This window comes from Lethenteron reissneri, chromosome 23, assembly GCF_015708825.2.
Source record: "Lethenteron reissneri isolate LAM-NWPU_2019-01 chromosome 23, ASM1570882v1, whole genome shotgun sequence".
Lineage (NCBI taxonomy): Eukaryota > Metazoa > Chordata > Hyperoartia > Petromyzontiformes > Petromyzontidae > Lethenteron > Lethenteron reissneri.
This window is the reverse complement of record NC_083801.1, coordinates 8,050,945-8,069,451: the sequence shown is the minus strand read 5'-3', so window position 1 is coordinate 8,069,451 and position 18,507 is coordinate 8,050,945. Positions and strand designations below refer to the sequence as shown.

The following is an 18,507-nucleotide window of genomic DNA, read 5'->3' as shown; positions in this document are numbered from 1 at the left end:
CAAGCACATTGTAAGCCATACACCAATGTTCCAAGAGTTGAGTTGGCTGGTCTTAATGCCTTTTTGTTTTGGGCTTAGTGTCCATTGAGATGATTATAGTGGCTGATTCTCCACTGTGGTGTGCTTTATTATAGACAGTGCGAGTTTGTGTGTGCGTGTGTGTTTGTGTGTGGAAGTGATTAGTGGCGTGTGGTGGTTAGTGTGTTGCGTTGCGAACCAGGCAACCCGAGTTCGATTACTTGCCGATGAACAATAACATTGGAGAATATTTGAACTTGTTCTGGGCCTCCCCTATGTCCGCTTATTTAAATACGTATCTGGTATGGTGTGTAAAAATTGCCACTGGGGATGATTAAGGGGGCTTGGCTTGGTGCTGGCCACCCACATGCTCGCGTGTCGTGCCGGTCTTCGTAGGCGCTCGCTAATAAATCTATGTCTCTTGTTAACTACCTCGCCTGGTATACAGGAGGTCGTAGGTATATATTTGGAGTTTGCATGTTCTTCTGGTGGTCACTTGGATTTTCTCCAGGTCCTCTGGTTTTTCCCCTCCACATTTAGAAACATGCGATTAGAGTTTTTTGGCTGCTTCTCAATGTTCACATGATAAGCCACTTCAATTGCACTATCATTTGTAACCAGGTCACTTCTGAAATAGAGCTATATAGCTCATTGGGCCTTACCTGGTTAAATAGTTTAGTTAATCGTTTTAAATGGATTGATGCAACTTTCTAGGATTTTGGCGATCCAGTTTCTATTGCTGATCAATCAGACAGCACCAGTGACAAACGTTATCTCGTCTGTACCATCACGGAGTTGACTCGACACAAAAGCATACTTGACGTGGTGTGTAACATCAGCACTTTTTGAGGCAAATGTGGCTGGACATTGTGCTGGCCACATCACACCCTCATGTTCCGTTTCAACCCTGGCAGGTGCTCACTGCAGCACTTTCTTTGACAGTTCATAAAGGTTAAATTGATGACCTTTGTGCGTGTGTATGGAGAACTTTATATATGTACACAGATCATGAGTGTGTGAAACACAAAAGATTGTGTGCCATATAGATATATATGAATAAGAATCACAGTGTGTGTGTGTGTCCTTACGGGGAGCGGTAGTGTAGTGGTTAGCGCGCTGTGCTACGAACCCGGCGACCCGAGTTCGATTCCCGCTCAGGGCCAACACCAGTGACGATTATCTGAACCGGTCCTGGGCCTTCCTAGGTCGACTCGGCCTCAAATGAGTACCTGGTGCAGTGTGTAAACATCGTCACTAGGGAGACAAAGGCGGCCGGGCGTGTTGCTGGCCACACACCCCCTCGTGTGCTGTGCCGGCCTTCATAGATGCTTGCTAACAGCACTTGCCCCAACAGCATGTTAAGGCTATACGGGGGATCTTTGTCTTTGCTTGTGCACAATAAAGGTTCTGTGCTTTGTCCCGGTTTAGTTCATGGGAACAGCCAGGTGCTTTGCTTGGCAAACAGAGGGCAGGCGTGCCCACATCAGGGACTCTTTCCAGTTGGAAAGTACTGTACGGTGTTTTAAAAGGATATGGCGAAATAATGAGAGAAAACAAACAACCAGATTCTTCAAAATAAAGTATTGTGTTGTGCTTCCTTTGGTGCTTTCGTATTACATTTGTGTGTAAGCAATACTTGACTTTGATTTATTTTTAAACCACGTGCTATATTATTGCACTATTATGAAATATATATATGTACCTTTGCAAAGGTTGAGGTGTTAAAACTATCAGTTCACAAAGGAAATTTCTAACACTACATACTTTTTTATTTGCCTTCGATGTTCCAACCAAGCATTTGTATCCACACCTCTTCCCTCGAATCTCCCTCTCACTGCTCCTGACTATAATTGAGATAAATAGTTGACAAGAGCACGACTATGAAATGTAATCTCATGCTGAGACGACAGGAAAACACACTATTGTTGACATGTTGGCAGCTGGCCTTTGCAAGAGCAATGACATATCGTGATTGAGGAACCTCAGCTAAACTCTTCTGCATTATGTCGTTTTATTTGCCAGTGTGAATGTGATTTGATTACATTTCTGACGACTGCTAGCAACACAGACACAACAGCAGGGCATGCTGTTTAGATGAAACATTCTAAAACAATCGCATGGACACAACAAGAGGACATGCAGGCTAGATTTTCCCAAACAATTCTGAACGACTTTGCCTCGAAACTGTCAGCAGTGAGCATAACCACACACTTTTTAACATCGTGTCTTGCTCATGTCCACTTGCAATTCGGTTTTTTGCAATTCTATTCTTGGACGTGGCATGTGAAGAATACGAGATACACCTTGGAGTATATTTCAGTGGCGGCTCCTGCAAAATCTCTCAGGGGGGGCAAATGTCTGGATGATTGATAAGGATAAGGTCCACCCATGCAATGGATAAATTAACAGCTTAAGCATGTAAAGGCAACTTCACTTCTTTAATATTAATGAAAAATAAAGTGACTCTTACAATACATCTTGTTTGTTTATATACTCACTATTAAAACAAACCACTCAAGTTTATTTTATTAAAGATTCCACTAGGTAGCGATGACGTTAGCACGTATGATGACGTAAGCACTGTAGGGCGAGCCCTCCCGGAAGCCATAGAGAATGCATTGGAGCGCCCCCGGTCGAAAAAAAACATCTTTCAATGTAAGTCTATGGGGCCACTCGGGGCGATTCTCAGCCGTAGTGAAATCGCCCCAAAAGAGGCGGTACTCCACAGAACGGGACATGACGCTGATTGGACTATATCCAGAGGCACAGTGACGGCTAGCGTGACTCTGTGGTTGAATGACATTGGTGGTGCGTCGCCCAATCGCCCTAATGAAGAAACCGCCCCTGGTATATTTGTTGCGGGTCAAATTGTTAATGTGTACATCCCAACCCACAGGATGTGTTGTAGGATAATTTAAGCATTGCCACAATGTATTGATCGTCAATATCCCACAGTCGCTGATCATATTGCCCTGTATTTTGATGACAGTGAGCAAGCATCGGCATGAAAGAGAATAAACGGTTCGACCCCCACACACTTCTTCAACGCACATGCGCTTACTCTGGCCATGTGAGCGTGTACAATTTAAATGAATGATAAAGGTTAAGTATTCATTTGACCTGGTTGGACTGCCTGTTGCAGGGTATCTGGTGGAGGGCAGCAACTTGAGTTGTGTGTATGACGACACTTGTGTGGTGCCAGAGACGTATGAAGGTGAGGCATTCACTTATTTGACCCTTTGTTGGTAGATCAGAGATTTGGCCTGCCTCATGCAATGCCCAGCATTGATGGCGCTTTAGCATTTCACTCTGTCTACCGGGCAGAATGAAGTGTCGTGATCGGAGGACTTTGCACTGTGGAAGGGCGAGGTAGCTTAAAGATGTTGCATTTCTTACATTGTTCCCTGGATTTTGCTGATGTGTGCGCATTCTATCAGTAGGCAATCTAGACAATGTAATCTTCTCCAAGGTTACCAAAAAGTTCAATGCAATTCTAAACTATGAGTATATTCAGATTCTATGTACGTATCTTTTTCGTATGAAAATCCATTACTGTATTGGGATCCCTTGGCATTTCCTGCAGGCCTACCCACTCACACAATGCAATACTGGCATTGGAAGAGAAACGGATCAATTTCTTTTTGCAGAGAAATCCACGAGATTGAATTAACCAAGGAATATTACCCACAGATAAAGCGTGCAATATCCTATTCCCACCTCCAACGTAACGCTATGACTCCAGACATGCTAACAATACCAATTATCCTGAGGCGCCAATGTTTTGTGACGCCAAAGCAAGTGATGTTAAATTAGTCACAGAATAAAAAAAAATACAAAGAACAAGCCAACAACTGAGTTATGTTCCTGATGGATTCTATTCTACGGGGATTTTGAGTGTGAGCTTTCTCACTTGTCAACAGCTTGCCAGCATCAACAAACTGCCATTGTGCATGTCCACACAAGGCTCTTTGATGCCTTGAGGTGCGGTCCCAATTCAGATGATGTTTGCCTTTAAAACCGCGCGCTATTTTCCATTTAATTGCAAGCATGAAGTGTGAAGTGTCGCTTTGCCGACGTAACAAATTTTTTTTAGCCAAACTACACAAAATATATGTGTAAGAACAATTTATATGGAAAGAGATGTATTTGCATTTTCAGAAAGATGCGGAAAAGGTGAGAACCCCAATTTCAGCCATGTATTAGAAGGAGAAAGTGTGTTAATTTAGAAGATAGACAAGGTAGCATTCTCTTCAGTCAAAAAGAACAAATTAACGAGGGGAAAACCCCGTGAATGTCTCCTATCGTAGAATAAATACCAAATGGAGATTATAAAAGCAATACATTGTCAATGGATATGTTTCTATTGAGATGTGCTAAGTTGGAGAGGTAGGAGACATTTTGTGCCCGTCTCATCTTTGGTAAATGACCACCTGGTTACGTACACTCTTCTTGTCATTGACCTGTGCCCACATGGCCCAGCGCATGTGGCCGTGTGTACAACAAAGCCCGTTTATGAAACAGCGACAATGCAAGTGTCACCTGTGAGTCTGCAGGTGTGCATGTGGGATGACCCTGTCCGTCTCTGTTATACGACAAAACCAATGTCATCGAAAGCTGTCTCCGAGTCCATTCGACAATGTGCATTGCCTGCGTGACAAATCTTGAAAATGCTTACGTAACATCGGCCTCGTCGTGCATAAAGACATACGGTATATGTAAATGACAGTGTTTCAAATGCCGTAATGGTCTGTGATTTTACTAATGAGTGGTAGCAATCCAGGGACTGTTACCATTTTCACCATGTCAGTTTCAAGTCAATGCCAATTTACTTGTCAAGGAAAATGGCGAAAATGAATCTGGTCTCCTGTGATTGCTGGTGTGGGCAGCGATTGCTGCACATGCATTATTATGGAAGCCCTCATTACCAACTCGGGGATAGAATTCCCGTAACATTATAGCAATCCGCAGTGCTCGCAGTAAAGTACGAACTCAAAAAATCAGCCCTTCATGCAGTAGGACATATTTTGCAGTGTGTGTAGCGGGTTGGATAATTTGCCAATTACATCAGCTCAATGTAAAAAAAACACACGTCACGAGGTCTTTAATTTTGATGTCAAGGGTGTATTTGTTTTAATTTGGCCATGACACAACAACAGTAGTTTTAATCCATTTGTAAAATACCATTTAATCTCTTCAGAAATGGACGTTTGTTTTTTGATCTTGCATAGTCATCATAATCATCCACTGCTGGATGAAGGCACCCTCACGCTGCCGCCGCATCTCACAATCTTGCGATATGGCAAAGCCATCCAACACCTGCCAGCGAATTTATTTCATCACTCCGTCTCCTCGGTGGGCGTGCTCTCGGGCACGGTGAATTCCTTGGCTGTGATTCCATTACTATTGATGGCTACACTGTGTAACACAATTTTTGTTCCTGGGTACTAAGTGTTATTTTTTTTATTGCTTTTGCCTAAAAAGTATAGAAAATGGCTTTTATTCTAACATTTCCTGAAGTTCATTCCCATTCTCATCACTCGTGTGGTCAGCAAATTAAAGATGGTTGATATTTTCTCCATTATGATGCATGCCTTTGTCACTCCAATCTAAACAATCCCCATAACCAACTTGGCCTGATGAGGCCTTCATCCAATAACAGATCGACAAATAACTTAAAATATCAATAGATGAACGCATAACAAGGAATATTTCTATTGGTTTTCAGTATACACTTTTAAATAATAATGAGAATCCAGTTTGCTTTGGGAAGCCTCACTGATTCTCAAGACTCTTTCAGGAGGAGTCCTGCTACATTGGGATATTCGTCTGAATGAGTAATGAGTGTTTGGCTGCTTATGGCAGGAAACCACAGAACCTGGAGAAAACCCACCATACGTAGAATGGGGTGATTTATGTACCTATGGTGAACTTCTCCCACACCCTACGGAGCCAACCGTGCTAATCGGAGGTGACGCTCAAAGCTCCGCACAGGCAGATTCAAGACACCGTTGCTGTACCTCCACCTGCTATTCGCAAGCAGTGCCCATCGACTAGGCTCCATCCTGACATTGTAAATTCACAATATTTTATCTGGGCAGGGTATAGAACAGTGGCGGCTCCTGCAAAATCTCTCAGGGGGGGTTAATGTCTGGATGATTGATAAGGATAAGGTCCACCCATGCAATGGATAAATTAACAGCTTAAGCATGTAAAGGCAACTTCACTTCTTTAATATTAATGAAAAATAAAGTGACTCTTACAATACATCTTGTTGGTTTCTATACTCACTATTATTACAATCCACTCAGTTTCTTTTATTAAAGATTCCACTAGGTGGCGACAAATAATATTGTTGACTGAAACGTGCTTACGTATGATGACGTAAGCACGTTAGTGCGAGCCCTCCCGGAAGCCATAGAGAATGCATTAGAGCGCCCGCCGTTCGAAAAAAAACAACTTTGAATGTAAGTCTATGGGAACACTCTGGGCGATTCTCAGCCGGAGTGAAATCGCCCAAAAAGAGGCGGTACTCCACAGAACGTGACATGACGCTGATTGGACTATATCCAGAGGCACAGTAACGGCTCGCGTAACTCTGTGGTTCAATGACATTGGTGGTGCGTCGCCCAATCGCTCTAATGAAGAAACCGTCCCTGGTATAGAATAGGGTTATCCTCCCCAGGTAGGACAACTGAAAGTTTAGTCCTGGGGATTAAAAGAGCACAGTCAAGGAAATTCCCCTCGTAGGCCACAGCATATCACGCCCTGCAAGTCTCTCACTCATAACACAGGTTTTGTGGGTTAGATTGCGTAAATACAAATGTGTCGTTAAACCCGCCACCACCCCACACAGCCAATTCGTAAGGTTTGTCACGTTAACAGAACATGCCAATTCGTTACTAGTACAGCATACCTGGTGTGTTGGAGAGCTAAACCACAATATTTATAATCTGAGTACGACGTTTCGCCAGTAATTACAACTAGCATCATCGGGCGTACAGCCAGATTTGTGGAGAAATCATCCTCCTGTTTAATTCCTTAAATAGAGGGTTAGATGCGATGATGTGCAAAACGTCGTACTCAGATTGTAAATGTTGTGGCTTGGCTCTCCAAAACACCAGTAACGAATTGGCATGTTCTGTTTACGTGACAAATCTTGCTAATTGGTTGTGTCGGGTGGTGGCGGGATTAACGACACATTTATATTTACTCTATCTAACCCCCCAAAAAAACCTGTTATGGATGCTATCGGTCGCCAAAGCTTCCTACTTGTTAAACTAAGTCTCTCACTTTTAAATCCCTTGCCTACAGTTTACTTGTGTTGGAGGACAAGAGGCCATGTCTGTGTAAAAAGTTATTACAATCATGCACTTTGGCAAAAAGAGAATTTCCACTAAGATACACTTCATTAATGATCGCTATCCAAAATAACATTTCACAGTTCACACGATCGTCTGCGGACGTGACAGGCATCCCCATCAGGAGTTGGCATTCATGTTAATAGCGAAACGGCTCGTGTGCTGGGAAATACATTTTTATCGGGGAAAATGTACCCTCATGGCTCTTACAATCTTTCTGGAAATCAATTTAGTCTCATAGCAGCACTATTCGACAGGTATTCACGCGTTTTCATGCAAGGCACGTGTTTTACAGAGAAATGTGACAAATTAAGGGAGCATTTCATCGCTGTGCGTTTAAAAGTGAACAAATAAATAGAGGTGCTGTCAGAAGTGTCTATTTTTCTCTGCATCCTAATTTGAAGTGAGTTTCCTAACCGTAGTTCGTTAAATGGATTTTGGCTTTTATTCAATTGGTTAAATTGTTGCATGTAGTAAAAGGATGTAATTTTAAAAAAGCCTTTGTGAAAACCTTAATTTCTAACATTTTGCACTTCCCAATGTTACATAGCAATTCATGAACTACACCACTGCGTAGGTGTTTAGCAGTTGTGCGCGATAGCTCTTGGATGTGTCTTCTCGTTGTTTCGCGTGTTGTTGAGTATGTTGTCCGATGTTTCGCTCCACATGGTGAAAACATCTTTAGCAACTGAATAATGAATTTACCGAATAAGCTCCCAGCATGTGGAGACGATCGTTGGACACTGTCCCAACTAACACACGCGGTGCAGACCCGACAACACATCTGCGAGTAAATCGTGGATGGACTTGCCGTATTAGAGGCTGGTAATTTTTTAAACAAAAAAAAGAGTACTTAAAATTAAACCCGAACAAAATGGCCTGTGAGAGGTTGCTTCAATGAAATCGATGCAAGAGCTAAAAATGATCTGTGAATAACAAACGAGTGCTCTGCAGAAGGCCCTCCATAGTTAATCAGATCAGTGTCATCTCACAAGAACCACACGCTTATAAATGGCCCTTGCTTACGATACTGGCAGAACATTGCACATTTGACCATTTGATACGAATGCGTTTTTTTAGGATGACCGGTCACAAGGCAGGAAACTTTTTCGGGAACATTATCCTGAAACTCGACTTGAGACATTGCTCTGTAATCCACTCTTATGGATCACAACGAGTTTTATTTTAGTAACATCACGAGGAAACCTTGCCAGACTTGGCTATACACAGTGCAGAGCTTAATCGCACATAATCCTGTCCGTTTCTTACAAAGTGCCGCTTGGTTTGTTCTGTGAATAATGACCATAGTGTACGTGGTGTACTAATTAGACAGCCGGTTGTACCGCATGGTTGGAATGTTGGCCACGTATAGTTTATTCATTCAAATATAAAGCGTGCGCCATAAACTGAAAGTCTTGATTGATCTTCAGCAGGACTTAACGTTCAAACACCTGGGACTGTCTCAAATCTCGATGGGATGTGTCGCCAACTCCCTGGCAGACACGTGGAGGTTGAAAGGCATGAGGATACACATGATGACATAATCACACTGCCAAGCATTTGTCTGTTAGTGTTATTGACCTAGCTGAGATCCTTTGTCTAATCATAATTATTTAATAAGTATGTGCTATGAAGGACAATTGCTCGAAATGTCACCTTTTATGAATGCGAGTTTTCGTACGGTACTTTAACGGTTGAAAGCAGTGTTATGTCAATAACAAAGCAGAACGTGGACTTCTGTGAAAAAGAGCTTAATACCTCATTATATTCCTCCAGTATAAATAAAGATTCTGATTCTGGTTGTCATGTTGATTACTTAATTGCAAATGTGATGCCTCTGTACAGGTAACCCTCTATTTACAAAAGGGATGAGCTATACATAAAAAAACACGTGTCAAACGGAAATGTAATAAATCAGAAAGGCTTTCCACATTAATTGAATGCTAAACATGGGGAATGCGTTTCGGACAGTCATTCAAACTCTACTCCTAACCAAAAATAAACACCTTTGCTACTTTTTACATTAAAAAAAAATAACAACATAAATATGAAAATTTTGAATAACGATTCGTAAAAAAAATACGTATTCCGGGAACTCGACAAAAAAGATCTGCATGTTGGAATGACTGGTAAGGTGACGTGGAGGCGTTACTGTTGTACTGTAGGAATTCCGTGACGCTGTCGTGGATGGATGATAAGGCCTCCTCGTGCTTGTTTGATCTAATGGCCCGTGCCATGTGAAATGTTGTTTACACGGAAATGCGATTTCGTTCATCGAAAACTGTCCATCAAACCGAACGTTCGTAAATCAAAGGATACCTGTATATGAGCACACCGTTAGCTTTGTCTCCGATGATCTTCTGCTCTCAAGTTGGCCTGAAAATGCATTTTAAAAAAATGTTCTCTCAAAAGGAAAACGGTGATTGATGAGCCCATTGGCCTTCCGTGTTGTCACTGAAGCTCACTTGGGCGGCAGGTGTATTGATGAAATTCACACAGCGAATAGTACAGTCCCACATCCTCTCAGGGGTTCCATTGAAGCTCAATGACTGAGTGAAGGGAAGAGGTCCCGCAGTGCCTTGTTACCGAGCTGTGCACGGGTGATAATTGTTCCGTGCCTGAAATGTCTGCACTTGGAGTGACCCAAACTCATTATGTAAAATGATCGATGTTGACATTGACAATTGCGAGTTGGGTGGTGGAAAAGCGAATGACATCCCTAACAGAATACAGTCAACATAACCAAGGATGTTTGATAATAGTTACGTGTGTTTGATATAATTTAATTTTTGAACAGTCTGAACAGTGAGAATGGGAATATATTTGCGTAAGATTTTTTAAACCAACATTGTCATGTGAATTTTGCCATTATGTAGTATTTACAACTATTTTCTTAAGCCATTGTGTTAAACGTTTCATAAATGTTTTCAATTGTAAGCCTATGTGTTAAGTACAATAAGGGTTTTTTTTTAATGTGAATGATTATACATTGTTTATACATCATACATAATGAAGGTACACATGTCTTTTTTACTGAAGAAATGTGTTTTACAACATATTGGCATATACATGTCAACAAACATATAGTAATGTTGTTACATTACCTATCAGTGTTAAAACGACGTTACTGTGGCGATTGAGTTAATGCTGATGATATAAATGTACTCTTCATGCCATCATGTCCACACTCTGCGCATTTATCATGGTTTGTGTATAAAAACGTTGCGGTATAAACCACTTACATGATAAATATCTAGATTTGTTGCTTTTGTTGCGAGGCTGAAATCCAATTTTCTCCAGAATCAAGATGGTTGTTAGTCTTCATGTTGTTAGCAAGTCATGTCTGTCATTAAAGTAATGCTCTGTGCTGAGACTAATTGAATAAGGGTGCGCTGGGTATGTTTTCTAATTTTTGTTTGGCTTATTTGATGATAAAGCCAATTCTCCTCGGATTTTAATGTCTTCAATAACTGGGCATTATTTTTGCTGTTTTTGTACAATGCTGAGTGGTTGAACTGTTTTTGATTTACATTCATCAGTGGCTTTTCCAGTCAAACTTATGAAACATTGTCAAATGTGTCAGCCATTTGTATTTGTCACATTTTTTTCATCTCATGTTAGTGATAAGTAAAACCATTCTTTATCCCTTTTATTATGCATATTTTTTTGGTGGGTTAAATATTGGGCCACATGGCAGTTTATTCACATACTGTATTTTTGCAAGGAGAAATTTTTCAAAAAATGTACGATTAAATTCAAGTAAATATATCTCAGCTTAAATATATATCTCAAAAAAGCCCAACGATACAACACCCATCAATCAACGATGAAATGACTTCATAATCCTATGCCATCCGGAGAAAATGAATACATTGTCACTTTTAAGCAGTGAGGCCTTTTCCTAGAGCTTAATGCGTGAGGTTTTCGCTGGCCTAGCCATCGGACGTGTGTGCCGGTTGTGTAACGCCGCACGTGCAGGGAGCTTCTTCAGTGCCCTCTTCATCTCCTGAAGGAGATCCAAGTATATGTGGAGTGGAACGTCAAACATGGAACAACCTGAAATGCACACCTCCAAAGTTCATCCTCGAGCTGTCTAAATTTGTGACCTGCGCATGCGACCGCACTTCTGTGTGCAGCTCTGGCGCGCGACGTGAAGCTGGAGCCGGGCTCCGTGCAGGACGGCTCCTTCTGTGAGCTGGGTGCCCGTGCCTGCGGCCCCTACCGCCACGTGGGGGTAGGTGGCCTCTCCGGCCCCTTCCGGGATGGGCCGCCCCCGTACCAGCGGCGCGGCTCGCTGCAGCTCTGGCAATTTCTTGTGGCGCTCCTGGACGACCCGGCGAATGGACACCTCATTACTTGGACTGGACGCGGCATGGAGTTCAAGCTTCTGGAGCCGGAGGAGGTACAAGCACTGAATGGCAATGCACAAGCCACCACCGCGAGATTGGACATTGGTATTCAATTGCACTTCTTGTACGTATAATTAAGAGGTTTAATGGCATCCTTAGTTGAAATGAAGCCCGTTAAGCTGTGCATTTTGAGGTTTTCTCATGTGGGCTGCTAAGGAATGATTTTAAATGGGAGGGTTTAAATCCCTTCCCATCACTTGATATACTGAAGCCTGCTTAGGCTATGCTTTGGAACCTATTGACCATTGTGAGTTTTGCTAGTAAGGTAATATTTAAATGGTACAGGACCTGTCTTATTCTATGGGTCTTTCGGTAAACTCGCGTAGATAGGTTCAAAGAATATTTAAAAAATAACTAAAAAATTTACCCGTAAAAACAAAGTTTTTCACTCTAAATCCTTTATATGCGTGGCGGCTAGAGTCCTCTCGTCCTCTGGCTTGAGATGGCTACCACCTATGGGTCAGATGATTGTCTGCCAGCATTAAGCAATTGGTAATTAAATATTTCAAAAAATTTCCCTAAACAATGTAAAATTTAGGAAAAAATTTTTCACGAAAATTAATTGTCACACACAACGAGTCTGTGTGGAAAATGTCAGTTCGATTGGATCACGGGAAGTGGGTTAAAAAACGACCGAAAGATTTGCATGGTCGTAAGCAAGCACGCAAGCACGCAAGCGAGCGAACTTAATATAAAAGATTTAAAAACTACGACGTGACTTTACCGAAAGACCCATAGAATATGAATTCCTACAGTCACGAAAGCTTTAAGTCAAGGACTTGTCTTCTTTCTCCCCAAGATTTTTCCCGATTGAGAATGCTATTCCTGTTAATGTGAGGTATTTATCTCCGGATGAAAAAAAATCAGTGTAGCATTGAACTACATCAAACAGTTTGTGCACTGAACTACAGTTGAAATGAGACCACGTGATTTCAGACCACTCAAGACGCACGGGCTGCATGCTGGATGTTGATCTATTAAGACATAATTGTTACCATACTAACAAACGACACCAATGCTTGCTAGTAAAATGCTCAACACCAGTCTTCATTTTGATTTTCAATTTTATATTACTGGTGTTATTGCACAACAGCTTTTTTTATAATTCAGATGACAATATCCTTTTCTATAAATACAATTTGCATTTAAAATATTGTGCAAAGGCAGATTGTAATCCAGTGGAAATATTATTTATTAATGTATTTGATTTTTAAATTGTATTTGTTTCTTGATTATACAAAAAAAACGTGTAATGTGCATATAATAAATTTTTATGTCAAAAAGAAATACGTGAATATTAAATTATATTAATATTTCTAGGAAAGTTGTATTTGAAACATTACACAGTTTGAGAGTAACAATGAAAAATAATTTGTACTACATATGTACGTGATTTCATATTTTAATTTTGATTTCTCATGGTAGATATTAAAATGCTGTATTCTGGCCCTAAACACAAGGAAACACAAGGAAACAAACAAAAGAAATAACAAATGTACCATTTGACAGCAAAGAATGTAGTAATATTATTAAATTGGTACTGACAGAAAATGAATAATACAGCATTGCATGCATGCAGCAAGAAATAAAGTTGGGCATACATGTGAATGTCGCACTGTGTTTGTTGAGGGCAAAAAGAAAACTGTTCAATATTTCATGTCTTCTGTCCTATTTGTAGGTTGCGAGAAAATGGGGTGTCCAGAAAAACCGGCCGGCCATGAATTACGATAAACTAAGTCGTTCCCTTCGTTACTACTACGAAAAGGGCATCATGCAGAAGGTGGGGAGATGCACTGCAACCAGGCACTCACTAATGAGCCGACGTGCATTACACTTTAATGAATGAATGTCTCTGAATAAAAAAAACGAACAATATTTTTTTAGTCGACAAAATATTTCTCAGCAAATTGTAATTGCAATTACACTTGGAGCAATAACAACTATCACGTTGATCTGAGCGTTAGCCGACATTTCCTCATCAAGACACTTTTGTTTTAATTGAAAGCCCGTCTTCCACCCACATGAACCACAATGTGTACAAACACATAAATCCACGTAGACATGCACTTTGACGTCCAGAGTTGTTTCTGGATTTATTTAGTTCATCCTATCACGTGGAATTATAACTGGCATGCTCATGGCTCCTTACAGGTGGCTGGTGAGAGGTACGTATACAAGTTTGTATGCGACCCAGAGGCCCTCTTCTCCTTGGCATTCCCGGACAACCAAAGGCCTCTGCTCAAGGCCGACATCGAGCGGCAAGTCAGCGGGGCTGACACGGTGCCCCTGACACACTTCGAAGAGAACACCACTTACCTGCAGGAAGTTGGACACTGCAATCCTGTGCAGTACACCGAGGGCTACGCCTACTGAGACTGGCCTCGTGCCACAGAGCTGCCCACCGTCTGGCAGGTTAAACCTGGTGTGTGGCATGACGTGTGCTTTTCAAATGACCTTAGGTACGTTGATTATAGAGGCATGGCTATGAATTCTCACATTTTTGTAGGGTATTATGTGCTTGTTATCAGGCAGGCTATAGCCACTTTTCATGTAATAAATGGTTAGAAATGCCTCTTGATTGTACGTGACACGTTTTTCATGTTCAATTGGTAAATAACCTAACCCGTTCGGTACTTCTATAATTAGCTTCGAGTTCGAAGCTCTCTTTAAGCTTTACTACGCTACATAAAGCCATAACGTGCTACCTAAGCAGGTGGCGAAAGCTTTGCAGTGTTTTCATCTGAACCTTTCGCTCTTTGTAGCGGAGTGCATCAAGTCGATGCACATTTGTAACTAAATCACCCTGAAGTGCGGCGAGAAGGCCGGATGTGGCTTAATAATGGCAGTGGCTTGACCGCACGCGGCACGCCATGGCCCCACGGCTCCTTTGGACTTTGTTTGCGGTGACACGTTTGAATTTGTATTTTTCAACCTTTGCCCATTCACGTGCATGCACACCGGATGAGAACTGTTTTGTTTCCTGATTTAAAAAAATATTTCTATTCGAAACCTTAGCGATTATCTTTGAGCTCTTAAAAGTACTTGCCGGTATATTTCACATGTGTTTGATTCAAATTTCTTAAACACGAGGAGAAACGTGTTTTTACACAATTTAAAATCCGTGATAGATGTTTTTGGGTTAGATTGCGTAAATATAAATGCGTCGTTAAACCCGCCACCACCCGACACAGCCCATTAGCAAGGTTTGCCACGTAAATAAAACATGGCAATTTGTTACTAGTACAGTGTGTTGGAAAGTAAACCCACAACATTTACAATTTGAGTACGACGTTTCACCAGTAATTACAACGAGCATCATCAGGTGACAGCCAGAGTTGTGGAGAAATCCTCCTTTTTTAAATCCTTTATATTAAGTTCGCTTGCTTGCTTGCTTAGGACCGTGCAAATCTTTCGGTCTTTTTTTAACCCACTTCCCGTGATCCAACCGAGCTGACATTTTCCGCACAGACTCGTTGTGCGTGACAATTAATGTTCGTGAAATTTTTTTCTCCAAAATTTTACACTTTTTAGGACAAAAATATTATATTTAATTACCAATTGCTTAATGCTGCCATGCAATCATCTGACCCATAGGTGGCAGCCATCTCAAGCCAGACGACGAGAGGACTCTAGCCGCCACGCATATAAAGGATTTATAGTGAAAAACTTTGTTTTTACGGGTTAATTTTTTGGTCTTAAATCGAGGGATAAATGTGATGTCGTCACTTGTGAACCAATCAGGTGCGAAGGCCAGAGTGGGGGGTTAATGTACGCAGATAAATTACAATGGATATCCATTACCGGTTGGGTTGTTCATAGGGTAATCAACAAACATTATGCATGCACACCATGCCATTATGGGTGCAAGAAATTGCAATACCTGTTATCTCATATTTAATCACCATCGACCTGTATAGGCATGCAGTTAAAGTGTTTTACTTGAACACGTAGGCTTTTGCGACGAATATTATTGATAATAAAGGTTTTTGGGTTAGATCGCGTAAGTATAAATGTGTCGTAACCCTCCACCAACAGACACAGCCAGTAAGGAGTAAATCCACAACATTTACAACATTTACAATAGTAAATGTTGTGGATTTACAACACACCGTTGGGTTGAAGTAGCAACTAATTTACGCGTTTTGTTTAAGTGACAAACCTTACTGGCTGTGTCGGGTGGTGGAGGGTTACGACACATTTATACTTATGCGATCTAACCCAAAAACCTTTACTATGTGTGTATTACTTGATCATTTGCTTCCAAGCAGCACTAAGCCTGTAGCTTTCAAAACAGGAGGATTTCTCCACAACTTTAGCTGTTGCCTGGTGACGCTCGTGGTAATTATTGGCGAAACGTCGGACTCGAATTGTAAATGTTGTGGGTTTACTCTCCAACACACCGGTGTGCTGTACTAGTAATGAATTGGCATGTTTTGTTTACGTGACAAACCTCACTAATTTGCTGTGTCGGGTGGTAGCGGGTTTAACGACACATTTATATTTACGCGATCTAACACAAAAAAACTCTATTGTGGATAATATTGGTTGTGAAAGCCTCCAACGTGTTAAATGATGTACCATGTTGGCCCTTCCGTACACCTTTGATCTGTATTTGCTTCATAGAAGCCATCAGAGAGGTTTTGTCTTGTTACATACTTAAAGCTAAGTGTACTACTATGGCCATATGTGAAGCATGCAAAACGTTGCTTTCGCTTGACTTAATAATTGCATTTTGCAATGTGACAGAAATCTGCAGGGTCATCATTTTCGAGAGAAGACACGCGTACGCTATTTCATACGTCATGAATGCCCTTTTTTAAAATAAAATGTGCAGTTTATATTAGCGTTCGAAAATGTGTTGCCTGTTTCACAGGACAACTGACAATCCTTAAGAATATATTTGGACTATTATGCTTAAAGATAGCGAGTGCGTGTATGTACGTGTATCTAATTCGGATGTATTGTTTTTATCCCAGTAACTTTTTATAATGTTTGTAAATTGTATATATTGCCTTATTTTTGTGCTTTACTTGCTGTATAGATGATGTTTTAACTGATGAATGTTAACATAGCACTAGGTTTATCACTTTATTGTAGTATAATGGCCATTTTCGTGTATTTTGAAATGATGTTTTTGTAATTTCTGCTTTAGATATTGCTGAACAATCAACGGTATTGTGGCATAACTTGTAAATGACCTTGGCAGTGCCTGCTTTGCAAAAAAAAAAACTAAAATCTGCATATTTAGTTTCGTTTCTTCATATTCTGTAATAATTATATCCGTATCATCACCCTTTGAGCACTGGTTTGAAACATCACAAACTACATGACTAGAATTACTCTATGCAGTTTTCTCGTTGGTTCCATGACCTGCCGTAAATTAATCATGTATCGAGCATTCATCTTTAAAAAAAGAAATGTAATTAATAAAATAAATGAAAAATGTTATATTTCAGAAGATTTTTTTTCTTCCACGTTTCCTTTGTACAACTTTGTTTTTACATTGCTGATAGTCCAAGTGACGACATGGCTCTCTCAGAGTTGAGTCGGTTGGCTGAATTCCTGCTGCTCCTGCTCTCCACTCATCCGTGCGGAGCAACCACCAAAGTATGCCAGCCGTGAAGAGGATACTACAGACCCGTTGACGTAATTCCAAGAGTAGAGCTCTGTGTGCCTGTGTAGCATGCCAATTCTCGAATGGAGAAACGTTGCTATGTTACTCGGGTGTCTCTTGCAAACGAACTATTGAGAATACCACAGCAGCATCCGTGAAGTGGCAGTGCACTGGGCAGTCCTCTCCAATTGTGGTCCCTAAGCCAGTGATGGTCGTGTAAAAATGTAACATTCCTGTGGAAAGTTCCAATTCATGCAAAGGCAAGATACTTGACCTTTCACAAAGTGCTACCAATGTCATCAACCCCACAGGGATGATATAAGCCGGGTAATAAATACTGCAAAGCAATCCGCATTTTGACTGTCATCCAAAAGTGTGTGTTTTATGGCAATATGCGATCTTTATTTAAGGACTCACCTTGACCGGCTGTTGCGCAAGTGGCCTGCCGATGCCACTCAGCTGTCGGGGAGCGGGGACGGTGGCCGCTTCCGCTGCTGCGTCTCCCAGGGGCTTCTCAAATGGCTGCACGCTCCCTTTCATCCGCCCGGATTAATCTGACATCACACCCACCGCACATCACCAATACTACACCGGTGCAGTCGTTTAGTGGCAGCATGCTCGCAGCTGCTGATGTGTAGTGTGTTTCCTTGATTACATTTTTAATACCCCACGGATGTATTTTTAATTTTCTTCACTGCTATTAAGATTATTCATCGTTCGTACATTAGGAATGGAGCAATTAGTTTCAAATAAGGGCGTCTCATTGATTGTTTGAAATTATATCATTAATATAGCCTTCAACATTGTCTTATATACCAAATGTTTTTCTGATTGTATATCTTTGCAAAAATGCAACCGATTTAAGTCAAGGTAATTTATCCAAATACAGTAAAACCTTGGATTGCAAGTAACTTGGTCTGTGAGTGTTTTGCAAGACGAGCAATTTTTTAAAATAAATATTAATTTGATAAACGATAAACGAGGTCTTGCAATACGAGCAGCACGTGCATATGCTTTGTCGGCCTAGCGTCACGTGATCACAACTGTTTTACGAGTGCTTTGATATACGAGTGCTTTGGATTACAAACACGTTTCCGGAACGAATTAT

The 18,507-nt window shown here is 41.1% G+C and overlaps 1 protein-coding gene across 1 annotated transcript in view; it reads left to right on the top strand.

The window, feature by feature from the left end:
- Positions 1-17,230, top strand: part of LOC133345912 (ETS translocation variant 1-like) — a 61,032-nt gene extending 43,802 nt beyond the window's left edge. Inside the window, exons 9-11 of the mRNA XM_061557025.1 lie at positions 11,513-11,778; positions 13,464-13,565; positions 13,937-17,230. Coding sequence (XP_061413009.1) covers positions 11,513-11,778; positions 13,464-13,565; positions 13,937-14,158 — 590 coding nt within the window. The 3' untranslated portion in view covers positions 14,159-17,230. The remainder of the gene's footprint in view (positions 1-11,512; positions 11,779-13,463; positions 13,566-13,936) is intronic.
- The last annotated feature ends 1,277 nt before the right edge of the window (positions 17,231-18,507 follow it).